General features: G+C 38.0%; 1 protein-coding gene and 1 pseudogene across 1 annotated transcript; both read left to right on the forward strand.

Annotated features, from left to right (window-relative positions):
• Positions 1–4,843: 4,843 nt before the first annotated feature.
• On the forward strand, positions 4,844–7,495 carry LOC146747384 (uncharacterized; annotated as a pseudogene).
• A 1,195-nt stretch (positions 7,496–8,690) lies between these two features.
• On the forward strand, positions 8,691–9,802 carry LOC146747385 (uncharacterized). The gene is made up of 3 exons (XM_085498627.1): positions 8,691–8,833; positions 9,156–9,386; positions 9,523–9,802. The coding sequence occupies exons 1-3, from the start codon at positions 8,757–8,759 to the stop codon at positions 9,800–9,802; spliced, it is 588 nt and encodes a 195-aa protein (XP_085354753.1). The 5' UTR covers positions 8,691–8,756.
• Positions 9,803–27,862: the final 18,060 nt, after the last annotated feature.

A 27,862-nucleotide genomic window follows, 5' to 3' on the forward strand; every position in this document is an offset into this window, starting at 1 on the left:
TTAGGGTTAGGGTTAGAGTTAGTGGGTTAGAGGCTTAGTGTTAGGGTTAGGTAGAAACTAATTAACGAGAGTGGACACCAATAATTCAGTGTAGGAGAACGGCCATAAAGAAGTGGCTTGCATCTCATTGGGAAAAACGAGTGCAGGGGGCCTCTTAGACTAAGTCAATAGAAGGTTAATTTGACACGAGGACGTGAATTGTTGAATAATTCGGGCTGGTCTGACTGCAAGGTGTGAACTTGGCAACCTGGTCGGAGGGAACATAGGTGGAAGAGATTGGAATGGAGATAGGCGTGAATAAAAATAAGTGGGAGGAAATCCAAGAAACTTTCGTGTTTGGCCTGGGCATTGTTTTCGTTGGGTCTGGACTGGGGATTACAGACAAAGGTGATGTCTAATTTGTGATTTGGAATGACAGTTATATAATGTGTGGAGAGGGGAAGATAGAATAGGGTTAGGAGGTGAGGGTTAGGAGAGAGGGTAAGGGTAAAGATAAGGGTTGGGTGTGGGTGTAGTGGAGGTTGGAGTCATTGGAGAGTTAAAATACAATGAATATGATTCTAGAGGTATTTTATTCTGAGTGAGTAGGTTGGGATAACGGGTGTGGATGCTGTGGATGCTAGTGGGGAAAATGGCTTGGGTAGGGTAGGGTAGGGTAGGAGAGAGGCATTTGGAAGGGATTGAGAGAACTCGATTAATAAATATTGAGAGTTGTAAAAATCTAATGCAATCTGTATGCATTTAAGGACGGGACAGGGCAAATATTACAATTTGTGCAGGATTCAGCGCCAGGCCTCAGCCGATATTTCAATTTGTGTTGAATTTAGTGCCGGAGCTGGGTCAATATTGCAATTTGTCCAGGATTTAGTGCCAATGCTAGGCCTATATTGCAACTTAGGTTGGATTTATTGCCGGGCTGTGCCAGTATTGAAATTTGTGCGACTTTTAGTGCCCGGGCTGGGCCGATATTGCAATTTGTGTTTGATTTAATGCTTGGGCCTGGACTATATTGCAATTTGTCCAGGATTCAACGCCAGGTTTCGGCCAATATTGCAATTTGTGTTGAATATAGTGCCAATGCTCGGCCAATATAGAAATTTGTGCAGGTTTTAGTGTCTGCAATATTACAATTGTGTGGAATTTAGTGCCGGGGCTTTACCAAAATTGGAATTTCTTTGGGGCTTGGATCTTGGGCTGGGTCAATATTGCAATTTGTTTGAGATTTATTGCCAGGGTTGTGCAAATATTGCAATTTGATTGGGTTTTAGTGCTAGGGCTGGGCAAATATTGCCTTTTGAGCGGGATATAGTGCTGCTGTTGAGGCAATATTGAAATTTGTTAGGAATTTAGTGCCAAGTCTGGGCCAATATTGCAATATGTGCAGGATTTAGTGCTGGGTTACGGTCAGTATCGCAATTTGTGTGGGATTTAGTTCCAGGGCTGGGCCAATATAGCAATTTGCACAGGTTTTTATGCCGGGGCTGGGCCAATATTGCAAATATCGCGGGATTTAGTGCCGGGCTGGTCCAACATAGCAATTTGTGCTGGATACATTGCCAGGCCACCGCCAATATTGCAATTTGTGTAGGATTTAAAGCTGGGGCTTCGCCAATGTTGCATTTTGTCCAGGATTTAGGGCCAAGGCTGGGCAATATTTCCATAGTGAGGGATTTACTGCCTCGACTGGGCAATATTACAATTTGTTTGGAATTTAGTTCCTTGGCTGTGTCAACATTGCAATTTGTTTCGGATTTAGTGCTGGGGCGATATTGCAATTTGTTTGAGATTTAGTGCCAGGTTTGAGCCAGTATTGCAATTTGTGCGGAATTTACAGCTGGAGCTAGGCCAATATTGCAATTTATCCGGGATTTAGTTGCTGGGCTCGGCCAATATTACAATCTATATGTATTTAGTGCTAAGGCTGGACCAATATTTCAATTTGTGCAGAATTTAGTGCTAGGGCTGGGGCAATATTGCACTTTCAACTGGTTTTAGTGCCTGGGCTGAACCAGTAGTACAATTTATGTGGGATTTAATGTCGTGGCTGCGTTAATATTGCAATTTATGCAGGATTCAGTGCTAGGCCGGGGCCATTTGTGTGTGATTTAGTGTTGCAGCTGGAACAATATTGCAATTTGTTTGAGATTTAGTGCTGGGGTTTAGCCAATATTGCAATTTTGGACCAAGATTGCAATTTGTCTAGGATTTAGTGTCAATGCTGGGCCAATATTGCACTTTGTATGGCATTTAGTGCCAGTTCGTGTCTATATTGCAATTTGTGCTGGGTTTAGTGCTGGGGCTGGACCAATATTTCAATTTGTGCAGAATTTAGTGCTAGGGCTGGGATAATATTTAACTTTCTACTGGTTTTAGTTGGGTCAATAGTGTAATTTGTGTAGGATTTAATGTCGGGGCTGGTTCAATATTGCAATTTTTGCAGGATTCAGTGCCAGGCCGGGGCCAGTATTGCCGTTTGTGTCACTGCATGAAAAATTTCCGTCGTAACCGCTTGCCAGATTAGCAACGTGTTTTGCAGTAAATCCGTTGTTTACATTTGGGTGTGTAAACGTTGGAATTTCCCTCACGTAACCGTCGAAACTGGAACGACGTAAATTTAGAAGTTTTGCGTTTGATACGTCCAGTGTAAACAGCAGAAATTTCCAAATTTGCTGTCGTTTTACGCTGAACTTAAAGAACTGATATACTACGTTGCCCGTTGTATATTTTCAGCGTAAATTGACGGGCAACTCTGAGTTTGTCGTTGTTTTACGTTCAACTTATTAAGCGGAAATCACGCATCTTGAACTGCTACACTACTGGCTTGACATGGTAGAAATCATTCACTTTTCATATAAACCTGCTTCCGTCGCCAGGTCGAAACACTATAGAAATATATTTCTAACTAATCCGTTTGTAATTTACTAATTTATCGTCAACTATATATTTTTTTGTGTGTGCATATATTTATAATGGTGTCGTTTGAACTGATACTCAATGATTCGATTGTGGCGGAGTGCTTGTGTAGTGACTGTAAGTAGACATTACGTAAATATGCTATTATAGCGACATATAATAATTTATTACATACGCATTCGTAGTGACTAATAATAATATTACTTCTGTTATTGCGCCCTCGCCGATGTCATATCCAGTTACACTTTACAATTCATGCGAAGCTAAAATATCTCCTTAATATGGCTTACACGATTGAATGGTTGTGCGCCCTCTGTCAATTGTGTTTGTTTGTCTATGGAATTAACACTTTAGCGACTATTGACATTTTGTGAAGTGGCCTTGGACCTTCCATGGATAATGTGTGGGTTTAACCCGCACCTTCGCTAATCCTACGAGCACGAAATATGTTTTGAGGTTAACCTGAATTTGAGATTTACTGGATTCCGGCAGAGCAAGATCCCGGCGGACATAATCTCGGAAAACATGTGTTTAGATAATGTACTTTTGAAGTTACTGCCAACACATTACAATAGAACAGGATCGACAAGAAACGTTGATGTAGATCTAAAAGGTCGCCAATTTCAATCTTTATTTTAAAATACAAATAGTCCTATTGGGGCTTTATAAATCATATAAAATAATATATAGCTAAAAAAAATAGGTGGTTTATCAATTAACGGATTATGGTAAGCTCACATTAAATGGCATTGTCTCCATACGATGTACTGTCTGGGAGCACGTCGTTCACGTAGCCTACCCAGTGTGCATTGCGACATCAGCGTATTCAACGCAGCGCCATTTTGAGGTCATTGTCTTTTAACCTCTTCTCAAAGAACTGGTGAGTGTTGTTATATTGTCTCGTGTTATTGTTTTGTGTCTGTACACATTGGTTCTCTTGAATACTCCCAATATGATGTCTGTATTCAAAAAAAGATTTAGTTGGACTATATGAGCGAATTTTGCTCAGCAAAAAATCTGTCCTGTCGGTGTTTAGCTGAAACGGTGATACATGCATATTTCGTCGACCGTTTCTGAATAAAATAGAAGGGATCTGAACAGTGAAAGTATGCCAACTTGAATCTTAAACATATGAGGTTTGCAAAACCGCAATCCGACCCCTTTCGACCCCAACGGTTCAGAAGTTATGACGGTTTATTTTCAATCGTTTTTGCTGTCCTTTTCGCTGAAAATGGCTGACGTTAATCTTCTAAACAAACACTAATATTTCAGGAAGTGTACCGTGTGTTGCAAGTGTGTGTCCCTTTGTAAATGTCAAATAGCTGTAATATAAACGCTGGAGAATGACATTAGCAAATCTTCTGTCTCAAAAATAAAAAAATATAGATGTCTGTTAGCTGATATAAATTATTTTTCTTAGAACATATATTTCTGTAGAAAAGTTTGTGAAACATTTTAATACAGAGAACCATAAATTAAGTTAACTACTAGTACCTTTTAAGAAACATGGCACATAGAAACAAATTTATCTTGACATATTGTTACATTCTAATTCAGGCCAGTTTGCCATTTTACAGTTACAGTTATTTCATCTTTTTTTTTTACTGTATTTTAAAATTTATTCTGTAAGACGGCCCTGTGTCACAAGTCCCTCATGCACTTATATAGCAGCCAAAAAAACTATTATGAGTGAAATTGTTATTATTATTCAAGTTAATTTAAAGTTATTATGATAACTGATAGGATACTGCAACAAAGTCATATACTTAAAATATTTCATTTATTTAAATTTTTTTATTTTCCTACAGGTACACTGCTTAGAATGTAATCAACTCAGGTATCGTAGGTGTGGTGGTGGGACAGTATAGGTTATGTAGTGGCAGTAGTGTAGAATAGTTTTAGTTTAGTGGATTAGTATTTTTCTGTCAATATGGTGAGACAATCCAAGAGGGTATTATTTAATGGACATTCTTCCCCAACTAAGACAACTCCAGAAAAACCAGCGAAAAAGAATAGCAGGACATATGATGGGCTAGAAGTTCTAAAACCGGTAAGATTAATGTTGTTCAGTGATGTTCTTTCATTTCCTAATAATATGTACTAATATTATGTTTCTTAGATATAGTAAAATTATTTTTTATAACGGTCAGACCAAAATATATCATTGGCAGGTGAGAAGAGGTCCTTAACCATGGACAAAGGATGAAGAAAATGCTCTTGTGGAGTATATTAGCTTATCAAAACTTGAATTTGAGTTTGATGAATGGCCATACATGAAAGGGAGCAGTAAATATTGGTGTGATGCTGCAGTTTCTGTGAATAAAGTAGGATTTGGTAGAACAGGTAAGTAAATAAATTGCACAACAACAATTTTGACTAAAGTTTATAATAATGAAATTGTGTTTGTTTATTCTTTGTTGTTAACTAATATTCTTTATCAACAGTTAGCAACAGTGGCTAAACATTACAATAAAATTTGCCAGAGCTGTAATGAGAACTCCTGTTATGTGTAGAAGTTCTATGCTTTCCTCTATCTACTACTGGCCAAGTTATGTACTAGTGCATATAAGAAATCTATGTGTATGTAGTGCCAACCACACTGTGGGTACCGATACAGATCTCAACAATTTAAATTTGATTTTTCTGTTTTAGGTAATGCTTGTCGACAGCACACTGTTGATGGGGAAAATTCTCTCAAGTCCAAGTATAGGACATTGGAAAATGCTGAAGTGACATATGGCATATTCCAGATTGACATTCCCATACATAACACTAACCACATTATTAACAACGCGACTAACAACCAATCACATCCAGAATCTACACCATTAACAACACCACCATATCTAAGAATAAGAAATAAAGACATTCCACCATTAAAATTACTAACAAGCCCTGATGTACTTAATATGCAGTCCTGTGCTGATAAGTCATCAGTAATGCATGACTTATTTTCATCTATGAATGCAGCTGACCAGTTATCAGTACTTACATCACTTATTTCATTAACTGACAAAACTAACCTTGTTGCACTTACAGAGCACAGTTTTATCACAGTATTAAATAACCACCACATCATAAATCGTCCTACTAATTACATTCAACTATCGGTGGATGCCATGAAAACACTCCAGTGCAATAAAGAAGATAACATACCACATGAACTAGTGAAAGCAATTGCATTAAAGAGAAATGATGGGTCACCAAGAATGCCTTTGGATAGGATGCCATTTCCCATGCTGAGCTATGTGATCAGATTTTTCAACTGTGCTTCTGCGACGGAGGTAATTATGTATATCTTGTAACATGCTTACATTGCAGAAAGTTAATAGTTTTAAGTGTTTATAAGATAAAGACAACTTAATACTAAATACTGAATATTAAGTCTATTTTTGTCCTGAGCAAAAAACACTATATTTCAGTTGAAATGCCCAGAGATATATCAGCAGTGGTTGGAGACTATGCATGCCAATTTAGGAGAGAGATTTGTACAGTTATATAGGGGACCCTGTTGGAGTGGGATAGCAGTTGAAGACAGACATCCATTAAATGTAAGTATTGGTATTACTGAATTAAATTACCAAGTTTTTTTTTTTTTTTTTTTAATCATATTCATTCACTGCAAGTTGAATGTAAGTTTCTGGTTTGTTTAATTGTGGTGTGCTTATAATTCTGTTTTTAATTTATCTAGGCAAGGGTTAATATACCATCAATCAGCATTCGAAGACTGGAAAGTATAGCTGAAAAGAGTGATTTCAAAGCTGACACCTCTTTACAGGTGAGATTTTATTGCTGGTTGTCAAAGATATAACCTTATACAAGTATATCTACCACGGATCCAGTCAGTGAATTGCAGAAATCACTGACAAATATGTAGTCTTACTTGTGTTTTTATATCTTCATAAACTTGTAACATTTTTTTTGTATCAGTATAGGCAGTATAGGCAATACCCCTGGGAAAATATATTAAACTCTTGTGATAATTTTCTTTATATTCTTGCTTACAGATATAAGCTTTACAACAGCTACAACAATCCACACCAGGAAGACGCATGTGGATTAAGGCAGATGGAACAGATCTTCACGCCGTTTTACAGGAGTCAAAGAGGCAGCTTTGGCATGGTGATGTTGACCATTCTGATGGCAAGTTGGAAGCTATGTATCAAGACTATGTTGAAAGACGAAACAGGGTAAACTCCCTTTCCAAAGCTGCTAATTACCGTACAAAATACAAAACATGGCTAGAAGAACTAAAAGAAGACAAAGTCTTTCTTAAAGCAGAAGAGAAGAAAGCATGTGAATTGTTTAATAAGAAACAGGCAGACCCCAGAACACCAGAGAGTACATTGATGAAACTGTCATGGGAAGTACATGAGTATAAAGTCCTTAGCCAGATGTGTGACAACTACATTGTGGTCACTGAAGGTTATTGGCTGCGCATCAGTGAAAACGTACAAAATGGCCCAAATATTGCAATGGCTTTCCATGAGTAACTCTCGGAGATGTTCAACTACCTCCGCAATTTATATAAGAAGAAGCGGAAAGCAGCCTCTCATGTATTGGTTTTCATGATAGCGGATGAACAACGTAAAACAAAACCATATGCAATACCTGTTAGATACATACTGTATGACTCGTTGACTGACAAGACATACCAGCGTCTTATGAATGATGTTAAAAAAGCTATGGTAGAAGTTGGGTTAAAACCAATTGGTATGTTGAACATTTTTTTTTCATCTCATATCCTGGAACTATGTTTTAGATTGGTCAAGAAAGATTGTAAACAATTTTAATAACATAAAATAATGTGATATTATGAATTAGTTTTCAGCTAAATAAAAATTTTGTTACCCAGATTTATGACAGCTGTAGGATTAATACCAGAATGTATTTAGCCTAAGCTAATTTTTAATGAATGAAAAATAACAGTAGTTTTATTCTTTTTCAATAGGTAGTGTAACTGGTGGAGAATTCAACAGTTGTCGATATAATGGATTCACTGGTAAACCAACCTCAATCTTTAAATTGTTGATGATGGCCAAGGATAAGGTGTCCAGATTGCAGGCAAAGAGTTTATTAGAAATGCTTATCACTGAAGAAGGTATGTATTTCAAGTAACATTGCCGCAAGTAACAGACCAACAATGCAAATTAAGTTATTTTGTTTCATACTTACACTAATTCCATTCCTTATTTACAGTTAACAATGAGGGTATACATGTAGTTGCAAGACCAAATCCTGCTGTGCCACAAACTACAATACAACAGATTGATGAACTGCTGAACAGGGGATGGGACCTGAAAGACGTACTACAACATATCCGTCAAAACCAGTTCCCACAAGAGGGTTATTCCCCATATCCCTGGAGAGCAAATACACCAGAAAGTCAAACCGATATGTTGAAATCAATAATTGCACAATACGAGTTCAAAGATTTGGTAGCAGCTCACAGTACAGTGGAGCACAGTTTCCATACCCATGCCTACATACCAGAGTTTGATGAGGATACGCAGGACTTCTTTCACGATAGAGAAGATCACAACCATATTCTCAAACGCATAGCTCAACATACAAGGGCAGGTGGACCAGATGATATTAATTTACAGGGTTTCAAAGATGCTCTGGAAGATCCCCACACTGGATTGTCTTATGCTTCATTTAAAGGCTTGAGAAAGCAGTCTGTTGAAGATGCCGAGAAATTATTGTCATTTGCTGTTGCCAACTTTTTGGCTGAGAAAGGGTTTGAAGAAACTGCACGGTATGTTAAAACGGTAGCTGAATGGCATGAAGCGAGTGATGGAAGAGGCTTGTCTCAGCTACAACGACAGAAAGGCAATTATAGAATGTTAAACTATATACTTGAGGATCTGATGCCATGGCACAAAGAAGTGTATGACTTTGCCACTATTGATGTGAACAGGTTAGTCATCTTACAGTTGCATATATTCAGTACAATTTATATGGACAAAACTATGCAGTTAATGTTAGGCCAGAAAAAAAAATTCAAGACGTTTTTTGTTTTTTTTAATACTGAGCTAAAATAAGGAAAATTTGTGACAAGTGCGGGCACAAGCGCAAGCACAAGCCCATTTTGGAATGCTTCAGAAGGAAAAAAAACGACCGAGGCACATAGTTCAAAATGATGCGTGCAGAAACGAGAAACAGATATTTTTTTTTCTCATCCTTATAGTAATCGGTTCTCACATCTCAATACAAAATTTATAATTTTTGTTATTTTTCAGGCCTTTGAAGGGTGTTAAAGGATTATCGAGGGAGTCTTTAATTGCGATTGTAACAAATATTGAATCACAGGAGTTTCGAAGAAGACAAATATGTAGTGACAACTTTCAGGCTGAGCATCCTCGAGCTGGTACAACTGATGACATTGAGTGCTTTTTCAGTATGGTTAGAAGGAAGCTTGGGGATTCATTTACACATAAAGAGTTCAAGTGCTGCTGGAGGGCAATGTGTCGGTAAGTTATATACTACTGAAGAGATCACTTGTAGGCTATGTTTCAAATTTTGCTGAAATTCATAATTTGGAAAACTGGGTCATACCTACAGTATTTGAATTTTGTATTCACTCAAAATTTTTTTTTTTTATTACAGAGAGTTTTGTAAGAAAGCAAGTCCAGATTTGCCCTTTTTTTATCATTCAGTAAGTTCTCGCTATACCAATGAAGATCAACCCAGCTTTGACGATGAAGATGAAACACAGCGTCTTCATTCGGTGAGGTTACGATCCAGAGATGATGGTTCTCTTTTCACAGCTGGAAGAGCTTACCTACCAGTGAGAAACAGTCTATCAGTGAGAGCAAGATTTCACAGAACAGCACTAGACCTGCCTCCACCTCCAGGCTATGAAAGAACACTTGAGCATGTGTACTAATCACTATCTCTCTCCCATAATTCTGTATTGTTAGGTCAGTCTGTCCTCACCTGGTGTTATTAATCAAATATATGTGCACTGATTTTTACATGCAAAATATAAGACAATATAACTGTTTAAACTTATTTCAAGGACATTTTTATTTTGTACTGTTTCATAACCTTTTGGCAGTTTGGCTACATAACCAGCTAATTTCTTTGATAATTGTTTGTAAAACATTTTTTACAGAAATTTGCATAATTCTCTGGGCATTAAAACAAACTTTGGAGGATGATTTTTATAATATTACTCACTATGTAGCCGTGTTCTCAGGAAAATGTCTTTTGATAATTTGCATAACAATTAATTATGTTAATCATTTACATTGTTTCCCTTGTAATAGTAATTATGATCTATTGTTTATCCAGAATTATGGAGTGAGGGGCTCTGCTAGAATCACTGAGATTACTTTTCTTTCAATTTGACTAAAGCAATTTATTAGCAGTGACACTTCCAACTAGCAAGTTTGGGTTTGTAATTTTGTCAACGTTTATGAACTTTGTTTGAAAAACATGTATTTTTTAGCTATTCTGCAGAGGTTTGTTTCTGCTTCCAAGTTTAATAAGTGGGAGTATTATTGAGCACTGTACAGAACTAGCTCTTTGTTTGAAACTTATTGGGCGGGAGAACATTTTTTACAGAATTTGTGCAATTTTTTTTTATCGTGAGTAATTTACTGGGCATAGAAGCAATATTCTTTTCCAGAAACACTTAATTCACTGGGCATAAAAACTCTTATTACAGAAATGTGCAATTGTAGTTCCAGTAATCTATAATTTACTGGGGTAGATTAATTTCAATGCCATGCTGATTGGTAACCATTCTGTCACATTGATAGATCTTTTCCAACTTATATAATGCAGTATAAACAGTAATAAATAAAAAAAAGACAACAAATTTTGTGCATACTATTTATTTACATGTGCAAAATGCATCAGTTCCCACATAATAAAAAAAAAAATATTTATAGGTAACAGAAACCACTCACTCAGACTTGTATCAATTATAGTGAAATAAATCTATACGGACAACTAATAAAAAGAATAGTGGTTCACATACATACATACATATATACTCAAAACAGATTAAATGATTTAGGGCCCTTATTAGGATCGTACACAATATGTGTTGGTTGCATCATCTGGTAACCAACGGTTATATTTCGATACAAAAACAAAGGCAAAATAGCCAGGCACTTTTGCTGTTAAGACTAACTCTGGCTTTGTTAATACTATTTTTTTTATTTCATTATTATTTAATGCATGTGTCATTTTTGGAATTTTCGACACTGAAACATAACCCAAGAGCTCCCAGTTACCATCTATTTTGGCTACAAATCTCAATGCCTTTGTATCGTTATCTGGCTCACAAACAACTTTCACCTCAAAATGGGTTTTGTTTATCATGAGTTCCCTACACTTTTTCAGGGCAATTTGGCAGCTTTCTCTTATATTGCATCCTTTTAATTCAAATCGTTCAGTGTGTATTGTTTGTTCATTTCTTATTCCCTGCAATAATTTGTTGGTTCTGGATGCTGACTCGCATATTGATGTAGAAGGTGCTGGAGCTGGTGTTGTAGCGACAGTTGATGTGGTTTCTGTAGAATTACGGCGGTTGATTCTCTTCTCATAGCCAACTCTCTCAATGCCTTTCTCACTGATGTTTATAGGCACCACTCTTCCATCCCCTGAATATTCAATATAATCTCGTTTCAAGGATGCTAAATACTGATTTGCTTCAATTTTTGTTTTCATTGGTACTGTAGTATAGTTGAGATTTTTCCACTCCCATATGCACAAGCAACTATCCACATAGTCAGTTTGAAATTCTGTCCCATCATCATCATGACTGTACACTGCCTGTCAGAAAAATATATATAAATATATTTAATACTGTGGGATGCTCTCCAATAAATGTACTGAATTGTATAGGGTCCACAGAACATCAATTGATATTCCCATATTTTTTTGAGAAATAAGCACGAATAAATTCAGGACAAAATCACATCTCATGTAATGATCAACATTCTAATGAGAGAAGAAAACATGCCAAAATAAATACGATAATTGTTCCCAAAACTTGTACAGAGTAAAATCGCAAAAAGAAACACCATTTAGTATGTAGTGAACTTATGGTCCGTTTCCGTCAAGGTGTTAAACCAGCCAAGGTGTGAATTTGTTATTCCACTCTTGTAGGCATTATTGTTCATTTCCGCGACAGGACATGGTACTTGTCTATTGTCTTTCTCCCGTTTTTTTTTCGTGAATTTTCATTAAAGACTCATAATAATCTGAAGAAAATTAATGCTTATAAATAGAAGCCATTAACAAACTTACCGCCATTTCAAAACTATTGGTCACTTCCACAGTTTGCGGAAACACTGTATCTTTCATAGCGGCCATCGTATCCTCCCTCAAAAAGACGTGTCCAACATGAGACAAATTGTCCAAAAAACTCGCTGATGCCATGTATAGCTCAATACACATTGAAGCCGCATATGGTGGTTGATATATAAATACTTTTCTAAGATCGACGGCATAAATGAGTAGACGAGAATCATCGTCAAAATCTCTTGACATTTGTTGTTGCATAGTCTGTATACAGGGCACCGATGTACTCGCCATGACTGCTGAACGTGGAATGAGCCGACTTCCTGTTTTGAACACATTGAGGTCGCAATGCACACTGGGTAGGCTACGTGAACGACGTTGTCTGGGAGTTTGTTGTACCCGGATTGTGTCTACCGGGAATGTTTTCTATATCATCGCTTATATTACAATTTAAACAAACTGCTGTAATACTTTGTAGTATATTGCAATACTTGATGACCATGTAATTTTCAGGGGAAAATTACATTATCTTGTTTCATAAAGATGATGTCTACTCATGAGTTACTCTGGCACACGAATCTACAGGAGTGTTTTTGTGAACGGCAGGTCGGCCCTGGGATTCTGGCCCTGGATTTACGCGACTAATTGACGTAATTTTAAAACATACGACAATTCGTTCCACGCAAACCACTCTGTAAAATAGCGTTATTTCAAACAATACCACTTAGCATTAAGTAGTAATTATCCCTCGAGGCGTTATATTCGGACAAATTGAAGCGGGTGGGCCAACAACCAACAAAGCGACAGGCGTATTTATAACTGTTGTGACGTTGGTTCTCTTTCACGGGCTAAAAATTGTTCTACGATTACATCACTTCCGCTTTAAGATCTCGTAATCGTGACAAGCACTGCTGTTGACGCAGTGGCATCACGTCTATTCAGTCTTCCTATTTATAATTCATAATTGAGATTGTTCTAACATTCACTAATACTGTTAGCGTGGGCTTAAATGTAATATTCAAGATAATAAATGTTGTTGGATATCGATAATAAGTTGGTGTAACATAGTAAAATAATGCAGGCTTTTGTGGAGGGGCTGTGGCTTAACTCAATTTCGAATCAAAATATTCGGGCGGTATAAATAAATCATAGCTTGGAAGAGGCCATTGATGAAAGGGTGGTGGTCTTCGCTCAGTGCGTGTTTGAATTTCATGTAAATAAACAACGAGTTGTATACGTCGCTATGAGTCCGTATCGAACAGGACGCGGCGCGACGACCATCGCATTTTAATCCCAGGGTTAGGTAGCCCACCGGAGGGACTGTGGGTGGCCTAACTACAGCATGATCAAGCGCTAGATTGCGTAACCGCAACTATCATTGACCATGGAGGTATAAACAGGTACCTCCATGCATTGACTAAATTAGTTTCATGCCATTTGTTTTTACACTTGCAACATCGATGGCTGCGAGAGGTGTCAAAAACAAAACCAATGGTTGGTATATTAAAAGAAAACTAATTTATCAATGGTTATTCCAAAGACAGCATTGTAGAAAAAGAAAGCAGAGACTTCTATTTAAAAGACAATATTCCGATGATGCAGACTACCTTTTCGTCGAAATTTGCTAAGTACATAAAGGAAAACACCGAGAAACATCACGCTGAGGTCCGGCGTGCTGGACACTTCTTACGTAGCCAATCTGCCGGCCTAAATAATAATGTGTGAAAGTAGCGAAAAAAGAAACTGATGTCGAGACTCCGTGCCCACTTCCCGTTATACTGCAATCTGTATTTTCTGAATTTGCTTTGGCGTCGTTTCATAACTGTAAATCAAACATGTATACCTTCCTTGTTACTTTACTGAGTAATCATATTTAAAATGACGATTGGGTTTGGGCGTTCCGGTGGACCATGGATGGACGGACGTTTCGGCCAAGGGTTTCGACCAGGACGGACGTTTCGGTCCTTGATTATCTTCTGTAAAATAAACGATCTTCAATATTTGAAATTCGCACCTATCGTTATATGTGTTGGTATCAGTTACTAGTATTTCATAACAATGAGTATGATTTTTTTGTCATTGAAAAAATGATATATGCATGGAGGTAATCTCTTGTTACCATACCAGAGGGTTTTCGACCGAAAACCATTTCATCCTCTAATGCCCTATACCAGAGGGTTTTCGATCGAAAACCATTTCATCCACTCCTGGCATTTTACCAGAGGGTTTTCGATTGAAAACAATTTCATCCTCTCATGGTTCTATACCAGAGGATTTTCGATCGAAAACTATTTTAAACTCTCATGATCCTTACCACAGGCTTTGTTTTAGAAAAAAAACATTCCATAGCCCATGGCCCTTCACAAATAAGATTTTGAATGAAAAAAAACAACACTTAGTTAGTTTGGCAAGTAAAGGGACTGCATTTCAAATTACATCATATTAATTAATCACTCTTTTATTTCGAAATACGTATTTACACTTTTGAGGAGAAAAAAAAAATACTTATTTCAATAGCAGAGGAACAGAAATTGCCAAACACTATTTTATGTCAATATTTTGCATGGCTGGCAATATCTAGTTCTCAAAGTCATTTTATTTAATAATAAAACATTCTAAAGACTAAATGCACAAAACCCAAAATAGATGCACGGGTGTTCATGGTATATGCTTGTATTTTGTGCATGTATTTATAACCAATTTCAAGAGTAAGAGTCGTAACTTTCGAGGGTACAAGTATCGTGACTCGTCCATACATTTCACTTACGTTCATTTCACTTGAATAAAGTCGCCGCTTGAAAAGAATGATATTTACGAAGTTTAAAATAGCCAAGCCTTTCTGATTCCAGCCTCTTGGTTGATTTGACAGCGGCAGGTATCATTTATTCTAAAAAGTTAAAGATCGGTAAACATGAAACAAAACTAAAATTTCTCCTGCGTTGGACGTGCGACATGTTTACTAAAAAAACAAGAGTTAAGCGAATTTATTTAGATATTAGTGCGTGAACTCTGGAGGTCAATGCCCATTGTCGCAAATAATTCAAACACGTTGTTACTGCCATCGCCATATTGTTCCAAACACCAAAACCATGCCCTGACCAAACAGCAACATTGCCAGCTTTGGTGTGTGCGTCTGAAGATCGTTATCTTACTTGACCCCCTTGGATCAAACTAACACCAAAAGGAGACGTCGCACTCACTAATTATGAGGAACACACACAAGTAAAGTGTTCTGGAAATCAGATCAAGGATTACACCCCCAATTTCAATGTATTTAAATATTCCGTTTACGTTGCCATATAATACAGTGTATGAGATATCAAAATATAAGACACACTGTATGTACAGTGTCGAACTAAAAGCGGCAACGCCAAAATTACAATGGAACGTTCTATCTGTCGAAGTTTTGTGCGCAAGTTTGTGTTTATTATTACATTACATGGCGTTGTCCAATAAAGTGTTATGGGTAAAACGTACGTAAATTTTTTTCACGACTTTAATAATTTCTCAATGCAAAATTCTAGGTTTGTTGATCCTACAACCCGGTCATATATAGTACGTCAGAGGCTGAATGGATTTTCGCTACGATATTTAGCCATTGAGACTGGGAGGTCGATCAGTACTATACACGGCAAAGTCGAAAAACTCGGGAAACAAAATCAACTCGCGCCTCTAAGTCGACCGGTCAACACGTACAAAGGCGACCCCCGAAGTAGTGGAATTTACTGTACTGTGGCTAACAAAGCATCTATGTCAGCTAGCGAAGTGAAAGGAACGCTGTTGGATGAGGGTGTTTGTACGCCCAACACACTGCCATACGCAAGAACCATATACCACACATTCAAGCGAGATTTAGACTACTCATATAAAAAACTACGTCTATTCCAAACAGCTGACGGAACATAACATGGACAGAATCATGAATTATATCGACATGATTTCTCAACATGACCCTCTCCGTGTTCATTTGCAATCGTGTCCATGGACATGTTTCAGTCGGTCAGCCGGCAGTGGAAGTGCAAAGATACACATCCAACATAAATTTTACTGTGAATTTATTGTATAGCCCACTTGGTGTGACCCATTTCAATATTATCCGCGGTCCTTCAAATGGGATGGAGCCGTTAACATTTTTTGAGGAGGCACTGAATGAAGAAGTAGTAGATGATCAGCTGTTTGTTGGAGAAGGCACGGTTACTAAAAATGACGGTTAGGAAACGCTATTGTTAAAACGTGTGAATCTGCCTAATCCCTCAAGGATGCCTGTCGCGCTGTTTACGCCCTATATTGCTTGAGATTTCAAGGCCCACCATTTTGTTTCATTTTTGTGTGGATCACTTGATGTTCCGCGAATTTGAAATTTTAAGCTCGTTTTCGATAGAATATCCACGTTTAGTGCACAGGCTCTACGAAGAACTACACGTACATTTCGGATGAATACTCTTTGTGACTGATAACATTCAGAATCGAGAATTGTCATTTATCGTTTTCACTGTTATCATGAAAGTAAGCTTGGGTCCCAGAAGGAAAAGTGACGAAAATTCTAACCCCTAAGTCACTATTTTAAAATACATTATATTATAAAAAATACTACCAAATGAATCTGTAGTATAATACTGTGCGTACTTATGACGGTTGTATGCGATTTGCGGGCTTATTAGAGTAAATTTTATCGTTTTGCTTTCGCGTCACTGTCTCGGCCATTTTGTTTGAAGTGCATGTGAAATGACTGCTATTTTCACACCTAAAATTATCCATTGATACATAAATATTATTAATTTTTATGTTTCTAAGCATAAATTATTTTGTTTAAGTGAAAAAATGCGTTTTAAACTCAGTCTGCGGCAACTTTATTTTTGTGTATTTTAAAACGAGGCTCCTTATTAGCTTCTCATTTGCATACAGAAATTCCCCTGTGATGTCAGAAGGGGAAGTTGCTGGGTAGCTTGCATTGCCGATACGTGTAAATAAGGCAAATTTCTTGTGCTGTTTTCTCGTCTTTGACTAAATTGCCTAATGAACACATAGTATCAAGTTTGTTGCATGGGGTTGAGTCAGATGCGAAATATGTCCGATCTGGTGTAGCTAGTCACCGTGGTCGTCACCGTCACCGGCGCACGTTTGTACACTGTCGCTGGACTCCGGCATTGGACAAAATCGAATTTGATGCCTGAATCGTCTTGTTATTTAGCAGGTTACTAGGTACGTCACCTACACTGTTTTAGTTCATCGATCGTCTGGGTAAAACACATTCAAAATAACAAATAAAAAGAGATCATATTTTGACATTCTAAACATTAAATTATTGTGATTAATAAAATAGAGAAATACGTGTAATAAAAAAAACGACAAAACACAGTTACTAAATAAATGACTGCCGCCTGGAAATAAATTTGTTGTAATGGGTGAACGCGTCGGGTCATCTTGGGGACAAGTGCGTGAATGGCGGCGTTTAATTGGATAACAAAAATAATTGAGAGCGACTCACATACAGACAAATTCAGAGTGGATTTAGCGTGATTTTCATAATTATGACATCATATTAAAAAATACATTGACAGCCCAAGCCCGGATTCTTATTCCATAAATTAGTATGCAGATCAAGCTGCAAGTAAAGGCAACAAAGGTGTGAATTCGACATTCAACACCAATCACAGAACAATTCAGACACTTTTAACCTGCGAAAATGAGAACAGCCTGAGGGCTGCGTAATTTCCTGTTTGTCCGATGCTTCGTTTTCGTGTCATTATCAAAATTACTGCTACCATTTACATAACACGGGTGGTCTATATAAAGCGATAATCAGGATCGCCAAAAAAATCAAATCATTTGAAACACTTACTCGGAAGGAAGGAAGAGGAAGGAGGAGGAAGTCCACCCCAACCTTTTCTCGTTATTTTCACGGCTTTCGTCCACCGATTTCGCACCTTCGGATCGATGTAAATACTTACACTATGACAATACGCATTAATGCAACCGCCCACAACACAACGTTTAACCATCATAAATGTTTGTTGTGAAAACAACTTCTAAAAATTCGCTCTCTCAAAAATAAAATAGACAAAAAAAAGAAACGCCGATCAAAAAATGTATTTCGTTTAAAAGTATGTTGAATGACACAGTGATATAAAAGTACAGCCCAGGGGTATGGCTTCCTCTCATATTTTAGCTTTTGGTGGCGCACTTTCGGCGAGAGTCGGAAATCCGGAAACAGTCGACCGTTTCAGGATAGGCGGGCGTGGCTACAGCACAGGAAATATCTCAAATTTACTTGGATACGAGTAATCATTTTCAGCAAAAAAATCAATAATTGCCCATTTTTGTGGGACACAGATCTAAAATAAGAAGCGTGTGGGTGGGCATTGCACAGGCACTTTAAAGTTTTAACCCTTTTTTTTCGTAGACTCCGAAGAAATCATTGAAAATGTATTCAGCATTTTCCGCCAGTTTCATAGAATGCCTGTTTAATTGTTCTTGTCTGTCCTTGTTTTAGTTTTTTGGCAAATGTGTCATGTCACGCAATATTCAGCGTGCTGTTAAATGCGGTTTTAGTCAACGCTACAATTTTTGAACACATTGAACTGTCGGTACAACTTTCTAGCAGTCTCTTCGCCAAATCAATTTTTCGAACCCTTTTTCACCGTTCTTTTTTAGTAACCGTGGAGAAGGCGACACTGTTGTGATGGACAATTGAGGTTTTCATTACGGTTATTTGGCCGAACCCGTTCTACGCGAGATGTGTCATGACCGACTTGTTTAGCTGATTACTAGTGAATGGCTGTGTTATATCTGTCATCATGTAGGCTCATACGAGGTCCTGGACGGAACTTGACTCAGTGATTTGGAACTAATTACGACATAACCGTTGCCATCCGGACCGCTATTTCTGACAATTGGTATTCACAGTTAGTAATATAGTGAACGATTAATCAAAAGATATGACGTGTCCAGTACTTAGTGTGATTGGCAGTATGTGTGAAGGCCACGCCTTACAGTGTTTAAACTGCTTTGTAATTGGTTAAGTTTTGATATGTAATAAACAGACTAAGTCATTGGTCAGAGAGAGAGAGAGAGAACCTCACGAGGCAAGAGAGTCTTGGTGAGAGTGCTGGAGAGAGATCCCGAGGAGGCAGTTTGCCTCGAGGCGTTATCGATGTGGCTAATGACTAGCTATTGAAACGTATTTCGTTGTGTGCGTCTATTTGACTGTAAGGTTTAAGAGACGTTCCCGGACCGATACCTCAAGCAGACGAGATATAGAGACCAGACGATATTCCCCCAGACGAGTGTTGGAGAACCCCCAGAGAGGAGAAGAATTTCTCCCCTGATACGTTTTGGATGAACCCGGGCATGTGTTTAACACACGTTGACATCCTGTGAAGAACTGTGAAATGTCGAAAGAACGAACGAATGTGTGTCTTTCCTGTGAACTGAACTAGCAGCTCGATGGCAGAGACGAAACCGTGCTTGACGACTAACGCCGTTAACAGTATGGCACCGATGAACAACGCTGAAGAGATGAAGATTTCAGAACCCCTTAGGAAGGACGAGTATCGATTAGGACTGAATAATCAAGGTGAATTTAGCGACATTAAAGAAAAGATGATGAAATAACGATCCGGACTAACGTGATGAAAGAGAAGAGACGCTTATACTTTGATTAGAACTTTAGCTATTTGTGTATTGTATAGAGAACCGCTCACTGGACACTGTAACTGACACTGTGTAACTCAAGACGTTGACCTCTTTTTCAGAATCTCGGCTCTTTTGCTTAGTAATGTAACGTATTTCTATTACCGTTTTTTTGAACATTTTTTGTGATATTGAATTGTATGTATGTGAGCGCCCAGATCTTTGTTTTGAACTGATATTTAGTGACGTGCTAGGTCCTTTATAACGATTTAAGCGCGTTTCAGTGGACAAGTATTTGCAACACACTGTTATGAGTTTTGTGAGTAAGGAATATGATGGGGAGAGTAATGCCCCAAAGAGTTTTCAGAGTTTTAAGAGTTGTCGAGTACAGAGTTACTGACGTTTTAAGAGTATCGATGTTCAGAATAATCGATTAGTAGGTGTTGTTTCGGAATACTTCTGACGCTTTTTGAGTTGAGAGCACCTTTGTAACGTTTTGTAATATATTTTTGAAATGAGAGTGTGGTGCGCCTATATACGTATTGTTTGATAACGCAAGCTTTTGTTCATGATTGACATGATTATATGTAACTCAGTAGTGTTTTGTGCTTTTAGCCTATAAGCGTATATGACAGGAGTTTGATTAATAGATTGTTTATTCAATGTTTATTAGTTACTGCTTTGCAATGCTTTAACCGAGAGACGCATCCCTGGTAATCACGTGATCATGCTGTCGACTGCAGCGATTCGCTGATTGCATGGTTACACTGCCCAGCCTTAGTTTTTTGACATTTTGATATAGAGTTTGTAACCTTAGTAACGGGAGACAGTGCAGCGAAGCTTTACATCAGGGGACCGTTTTGAGAAAAGCGAGTCGATTGGTTGCCTTTCCCTTGTTTTTAGATTTATAACCGTTGATATTTGTGACTTTATAATCATTGTACTTAATCATTGTTTTTACTCTTTTTATTTTTGTGACTATTGTATTTAATCAGTGTGTTTTACTCTTTTGATTTATATCCTTTTTATTAGTATTGTATTTAACCCGTATGACGAGTGATGAGCAGAAGACGGTATCTTTGATTTATGAACGTGCAATGCCAGGAGGCATAGCTCAGTTTTGGTGAAGGAATGTGTCATGAATTAGTTTTCGCGTATCTGTTGACCGACTTGTTTAGCTGATTACTAGTGAATGGCTGTGTTATAACTGTCATCATTTAGGCTCATACGAGGTCCTGGGCGGAACTTGACTCAGTGATTTGGAACTAATTACGACATAACCGTTGCCATCCGGACCGCTATTTCTGACAGTTGGTATTCACAGTTAGTAATATAGTGAACGATTAATCAAAAGATATGACGTGTCCAGTACTTAGTGTGATTGGCAGTATGTGTGAAGGCCACGCCTTACAGTGTTTAAACTGCTTTGTAATTGGTTAAGTTTTGATATGTAATAAACAGACTAAGTCATTGGTCAGAGAGAGAGAGAGAGAACCTCACGAGGCAAGAGAGTCTTGGTGAGAGTGCTGGAGAGAGATCCCGAGGAGGCAGTTTGCCTCGAGGCGTTCTCGATGTGGCTAATGACTAGCTATTGAAACGTATTTCGTTTTGTGCGTCTATTTGAATGTAATGTTTAAGTGACTTTCCCGGTCCGGTACCTCAACCAGACGAGATATAGAGGCCAGACGATATCCCCCCGACACATGTGGAGAAACCCCGAGAGAAGAAATTCCCCCCCTGATAGATGCTCGATGCCAGAAAAGTCACCCTCTTGTTCAGTCTCCATATAGCCCACAATTAAATACCTGCGAGCTATGTTTTCGTCATCTAAAACGAGAATTGCAAAGAAATGACGTATTTGCTAAACGGTTTACTGAACTCGCTATTCTGGATGCCCTGGACATGAGCACGCCAGAACTTTCTAGAAGTTTCTTCCGACATTGCGGATTTCAAATATAGTCCGCTATATACTAAGAAAATCTAAACAAAGTGTCCCTTTTCAGGGCCACTACATCCTCCAAGAGAGATATACCGTTCTATAGTATACTATTTATATTACGTATATACAAGACACTTCGCGATGGGCTTCTTTCGCGGTCAGTAATATTTACTAAAATTTGTGTTCACTATTTTATACACTTGCTTGGCAATTCCCATCACCAATTAGACAAAGTCACAGCATTTCGGCTATTTTTTTAACAAATCCAAAATCACTCTCGATAATTTTGTTTACTTTACATTTGTACTATGACTACAGAGAAACTACCTATACATTACACCACGAATCGGCGCCAGCGAGATTCGAAAGCCAATTGTTTAGTCAAAATTCGCTAGCGAGTTTGCAAATTGGCTGTCCCAATACTTCTGAGATTTGCTGCAATAATGAACAAAACGAGCACACTGAGAGAAATAGCCGTGTGCTAACTTGAGCTTACTTACACTGCCCACATTAAGTCGAGTGGCACCCCTCTTAAACATGGGTTGATCCGAGAAGGTCAAGTAAGATAACGGTCTTTAGACGCGTACACCAAAGCAGTCAGCAACTTAGCTGACAATGTTGCTGTTTTAGTGTTCGGAACATCGCTCAAAAAAAGATGTCGCTGATCACTCAGTTGTCGCAGCGTGTGTTGTACCTAGTCCATGATGCATCCAGTTTCGACTTTTGTAAAATGCGACAGTAAAAATATACGTTTCCCTTGGTATCACATGAGGGTAAAGCTGTGGGATGGGGCGCTAAACGGCAGGATATTAGATACCTTTAAACATGCAATTAAAATTACGTGTATACCGTGCATTCTAATTATTCGTCGCAAATAAAACAACAACACAAATAAGTACTTTTCATTATTTAATTTAGATAATACTGTACATAATAATGACCGAGAAGACTGGTTGTAGCAGTTGTTTACAGAAATATTTAATACTTAGTCTATTACGTGATATCGGTGATCAGTTGTTCACAGAAATATTTAATACGTAGTCTATTACGTGATGTCGGCATTCAGTTTAACAAAAATATTAAAACATACTAGTAATCTATTTTGTGATTTCGGCGTACAGTATAGTTGTTTACATGAATATTTAGTGTATAACCACTTTTCGGAATAACGTTTTTTAAAAAGTTATTTTCCAATCTAAAAAATGCCAACGTCCTTGAAAACGGCGCTGGTCGTTGCGCAGCGCGTTTTCGTACTACTTATAATAAAGCAATGTTTACTCGTGTTGTATACGTCGCTATGAGTCCCCTATTCAACAGGACGCGATGACCACCGCCCTTTGAACAAAAGATTTTTTATTTTATATGCTGACCAACAAATTTCCAACGTTTGATAGAAATTTGCCCGAAGTCTTGAGTTGTGAACAAATAAACTGTTAATAAGGAGCTTTGCTTATGTAAGATCTCCGTGATAAGAGGTGGGTAGAAACACAGTCCCCCACCCGGTTGGGAAACGCTAATACTTCTTTTGTCTCAATTCGTTACGATGTTTGGCACAACGTGAAAGACGGTACATTATTTACCGAAATGTGGAAAAACTACGAGGATTTTATCGATTTCGATATCGATTGGAATGATATATTGCAAGAGGGACCACAGAATGTTGCTGCTGAATGCATTAAACAAGGCTACGGAAACGGAGACATCGATGCAGCCATCCATTCTGTCAGGGCCGCAAAAAACGTATCGAACGTAGTTTATGTGTTCATGGATGTACGTTGTTAGTACATCCACGATGTGTTAAAACACGATCGAAATAAAAAAATAACAGAACAGCCATTAAAACAGCAGTGGGCACTTTTTTGAACTTCCACCTTAATATTAATAAAATAATAGTTCAAGTCGGAAAAGTGTGTTTGGGAGGTTTGTTAAGATCAGATACTCTCACTATAACATCGACTTTGGTCGTTCGAATCGCATCTTGATATAACATCAACAAAATGTGTACGTTCTAAATCAGGGAGCTGTTTAATTCAGAGATTTTCTGAGAAGAATATCGGAATCAGACTACGCCAAAATGATTGGGTTATTTCTAAGATATAAATCAATGGTTCTTCAAAATTGTAGGCATCAATATTAAAAAAACGATACTTGACGACCATCTTGGTTCGTGGGCGGATACAAGTATCTACGGGGGCAAAACCACAGTCCCTGTCATTACAGCTCCCTGATCATAGATAGATAGAAGGACTGTGGCAAAACTAACGGTAAAATAATCGACTGAAATGAACCTATTAATACTGCTTCTACACAAAATAATCTATATTGGGGAACAATTAAAATATTAAACAAAAATATGACGACTGTGACCGTTTTAGATATAGGGAAGCATTTTCACAGGGTGAAAACTTACTGCGTCACCATAACACGTCTCCCTGCAATGAACAGTGCTGGCTGTGACGGTCTGAAAATCTTGATTTTTGTTATGTCAATTAATGAACATATCTTTTAAATTACACGTGCCTTATTAGGAAGCTTTTAAGAACACAAATCACACACGCAACTCGAAATAAGCTGTATAAAATGACAAAGATTCACAGGCACAGAACGGAAGACAGTGTAAATCTAGGAAGATCCAAAGATGCTATGACGTCATCGGTTTCACTCCACAAGCATAACGCACACTGTTACCAGCGATCGGGTGATTAACATCTTAGAACAAAGGCGTGTTGAGGGACTGTGGTAGAAATAAGTACAGTCTCTTTAGAGTGTGACTATGTAGAGAGAAAAAGGAGTGCATTTTTTTTTAATAATTTCACTCAAGCGACGTCACAACTATGGCGTCCCGGTCAGTTTTTATCGCCCCTTGTCGCAGTGCCAGGGGTTGTTTTAGAGTTCCGGTCTGTTTATAAATATTCATGAAGCAATTACAGCCGTTCTGAGAATTATTCGGACAGTCAGTTAACAATATATCTTGGAACTTTGCAAAACACTTGAGTCTTTTCCAATCTAGTCTTGATGGCGCCGTTGTGTTGGCACGCCCACAATTGGGATCATTTCATAATCTTGCTAGATGCGGGTAAAACGTTGTTTTCAAAACGTCACGCCTGGTTACAATACATTAACAGGTTATATGTTGCATATGCATTCAAATTGTTATATTTTAATTTTAAATTGTTATAAATATCTGAGTCCACTTTACATAACACAATTTACAAATCAACTCCCCAGTGTTGAGTAACCCCAGGTATTAATGAACTCATTGGCACCGCTGTAAAATTAAGTGAGTTCGGACATTTAAACTCACACATTCACAAAATAATAACGGTGCGAAATATGTCTGTTTTTTTTTGTTTTTTTTTAGAAAATGCTTTGTTACAGAATAATAGTCTGTTAAAGGTGGGATAGTATGAAATAGTTAGGGGAAAAAAAAACCTGCATTGAAATCGAAAAAAAATGGGTCTTTTGATAACCGGGGACACATTTCAATGAATTTGATTACGGGAATGCATGGCGCAAATTTCAAGCGGAAATTCCGCTGTGTGCTCTCGCAATCGCGGATTTAGTAATTTTTACAAGGTTCGCCATTTTTTTTGTCACGTGGTAATTGTGAACAATGACTGTCCGGTTAGTGCGAACTTGTCCCTCTATATTTAGGCTTTTGAATCATAAATTATAAAGTATGGTTCTGAATGAAACAACAGGCAGAGAACACTTTATTCAAAACGTCGTCAAACCCTTCTCACTACCTTAACGTGACCATGGAAGGTACTCCTTCCATGTCGTGACAATAGCATAACCCTAGACTAGTAATATTACGAGTCTGATGCATAACGGTCCAGTGGCCGACATCCTGTGTGTATTGCAAACAAATAGCATAGCGCCGGTCGGCATTTTTTTATTCTGGTCGGAAATTCTGAATGACGGATTCTAGCAGCGAGCGTGGGCAGATTTTTGAGAAAATAACGAACGAAGAAATCGATAGGTAAAAAGGTGTTTGAGTAATATTCTCAAACATAAAACGCAACTAGATGTGTTTTTACCACAGTCCCTCTGATCATGGAACTATAAACCCGTTCCATGCTCTGATATAGAGGGACTGTGGTTTTTACGAAAATAAATGAGTTTTCAATAGACCAATACACTCACGTGACACTACTTTCCCGAATTAGGTTCGTGCAGGGAGCTGGTTCGTGTAAACTACTTCCTTGGGGAAGCCCTTTTCGTTTTCGCACTCCAGCCCACGACACCGAATCTATTCACACTACCTGCTTAGCCTTCGTACTTGATATGGTTGCACATTTGTCGTTAGTTTGTGCAAAGTAATGACAAACGAAACAGCATTAATTGTTGATATAGAACAAAGGGAGATAGAACAGTGGTGGACGGTGGACTAATCAGAATATCGGAATCAATCCTCGGTGCTGGCATATTGTGGTTCTTTGCTAAGACCGATATAAAAAATAAATGTAGTAGTCCAGATAATAGTGGTGTCGTAATTATCCAATATATATATATATATGTTAAAACAAAACATCCTTTCCCATTTATACTATATATATACATACGTGGACAGAGGAATTAAGACACGACTACATGAGTAAAGTTCACTCTACAGTACTGTTTCGTAAGATACATGGAGTACCTCATTCATCAGGAGTTAAGACTTTATTAAATAAACCACCGAAACAGACTACGTTATAAGCGCTATAGATTTGCATAACAATGGAGTGTGTTTACGATATTAAAACTAGTTGTTGCATAGCAACGATTTGGCTCTGTGTCTACAGGAAGAAAAAAGCTCATTTCTTTTATTTAAACTACAGTAATGTGGTTGGAAAATTATAATATATTTCTCTCTAATACATAAGTTGCAACGTTTGCTTGAAGTATTGTATGGTGCAGCACGCGATAACACTCTCCATTTGATGTCGTAATCGACGTTATTGTCTTTTAATGACCAAGCGTATTTACTGAGCTCTGTTGCGTTTCTCAATGATTGGTTGCGTAGCGATGCTGTGTGGTTTCTGTACCGGGTTTTAAATTCATTTCCTGTTAGTCCCACATATGTTTCACACTTGTTGTTGTCTTGCCGTCTGATATTAGCTTGGTAAACCAGGGCCGATTGTAAACAATTTCCGTCTAAGGGGCATTCAGATTTCTTACGGAAGTTACATAATCTGTTGATCTCGGTACTGGGTGTGTTGGTGTTCCTGGACGTCACATTCAACCTCACTGACAGCTCTTACAATCCATATATTAAACCCAACAGCCACCCACTATACGTACATAGAGAGAGCAACCACCCACCCTCCATCACAAAGAATATACCGGCAGGAATCAACAAACGATTGTCATATCTTTCATCAGACGAAAAAAACTTTGATCTAGCCGCGCCACCTTACCAGACAGCTCTAAATCAAAGTGGATATGATTATCACCTCAAATTCGAACCCCCCACGGAAAGAAGAAGAACAAACAGACCTCGTAACAACATCCTCTGGTTTAACCCTCCCTTCAGTAAAAATGTCACTAACAGCGTCGGGAGAAGATTCCTCACCCTGGTTCATAAGTGTTTCCAATAGGGAAACAAACTCAGGAAAATTTTCAGCCGTAACACCATCAAATTGAGCTACAGTTGTACGAATAACGTGAAGCAAATAATCTGCAATCAAAACAAACAACAGCTTACAGCGGCCAACACCAATACACCCAGTACCGAGATCAACAGATTATGTAACTGCCGTAAGAAATCTGAATGCCCCTTAGACGGAAATTGTTTACAATCGGCCCTGGTTTACCAAGCTAATATCAGACGGCAAGACAACAACAAGTGTGAAACATATGTGGGACTAACAGGAAATGAATTTAAAACCCGGTACAGAAACCACACAGCATCGCTACGCAACCAATCATTGAGAAACGCAACAGAGCTCAGTAAATACGCTTGGTCATTAAAAGACAATAACATCGATTACGACATCAAATGGAGAGTGTTATCGCGTGCTGCACCATACAATACTTCAAGCAAACGTTGCAACTTATGTATTAGAGAGAAATATATTATAATTTTCCAACAACATTACTGTAGTTTAAATAAAAGAAATGAGCTTTTTTCTTCCT

The sequence above is a fragment of the Saccoglossus kowalevskii genome, chromosome 4 (assembly GCF_978046115.1).
Source record: "Saccoglossus kowalevskii chromosome 4, keSacKowa6.1, whole genome shotgun sequence".
Lineage (NCBI taxonomy): Eukaryota > Metazoa > Hemichordata > Enteropneusta > Harrimaniidae > Saccoglossus > Saccoglossus kowalevskii.

Excerpts from the sequence above, each read along its gene's own strand:
- LOC146747385 (XM_085498627.1), top strand. The coding sequence starts at position 8,757 with ATGTTAAACTATATACTTGAGGATCTGATGCCATGGCACAAAGAAGTG. Across the intron at positions 8,834-9,155 it reads GCCACTATTGATGTGAACAG|GCCTTTGAAGGGTGTTAAAG; the intron begins GTTAGTCATCTT and ends GTTATTTTTCAG. Across the intron at positions 9,387-9,522 it reads TGCTGGAGGGCAATGTGTCG|AGAGTTTTGTAAGAAAGCAA; the intron begins GTAAGTTATATA and ends TTTTTATTACAG.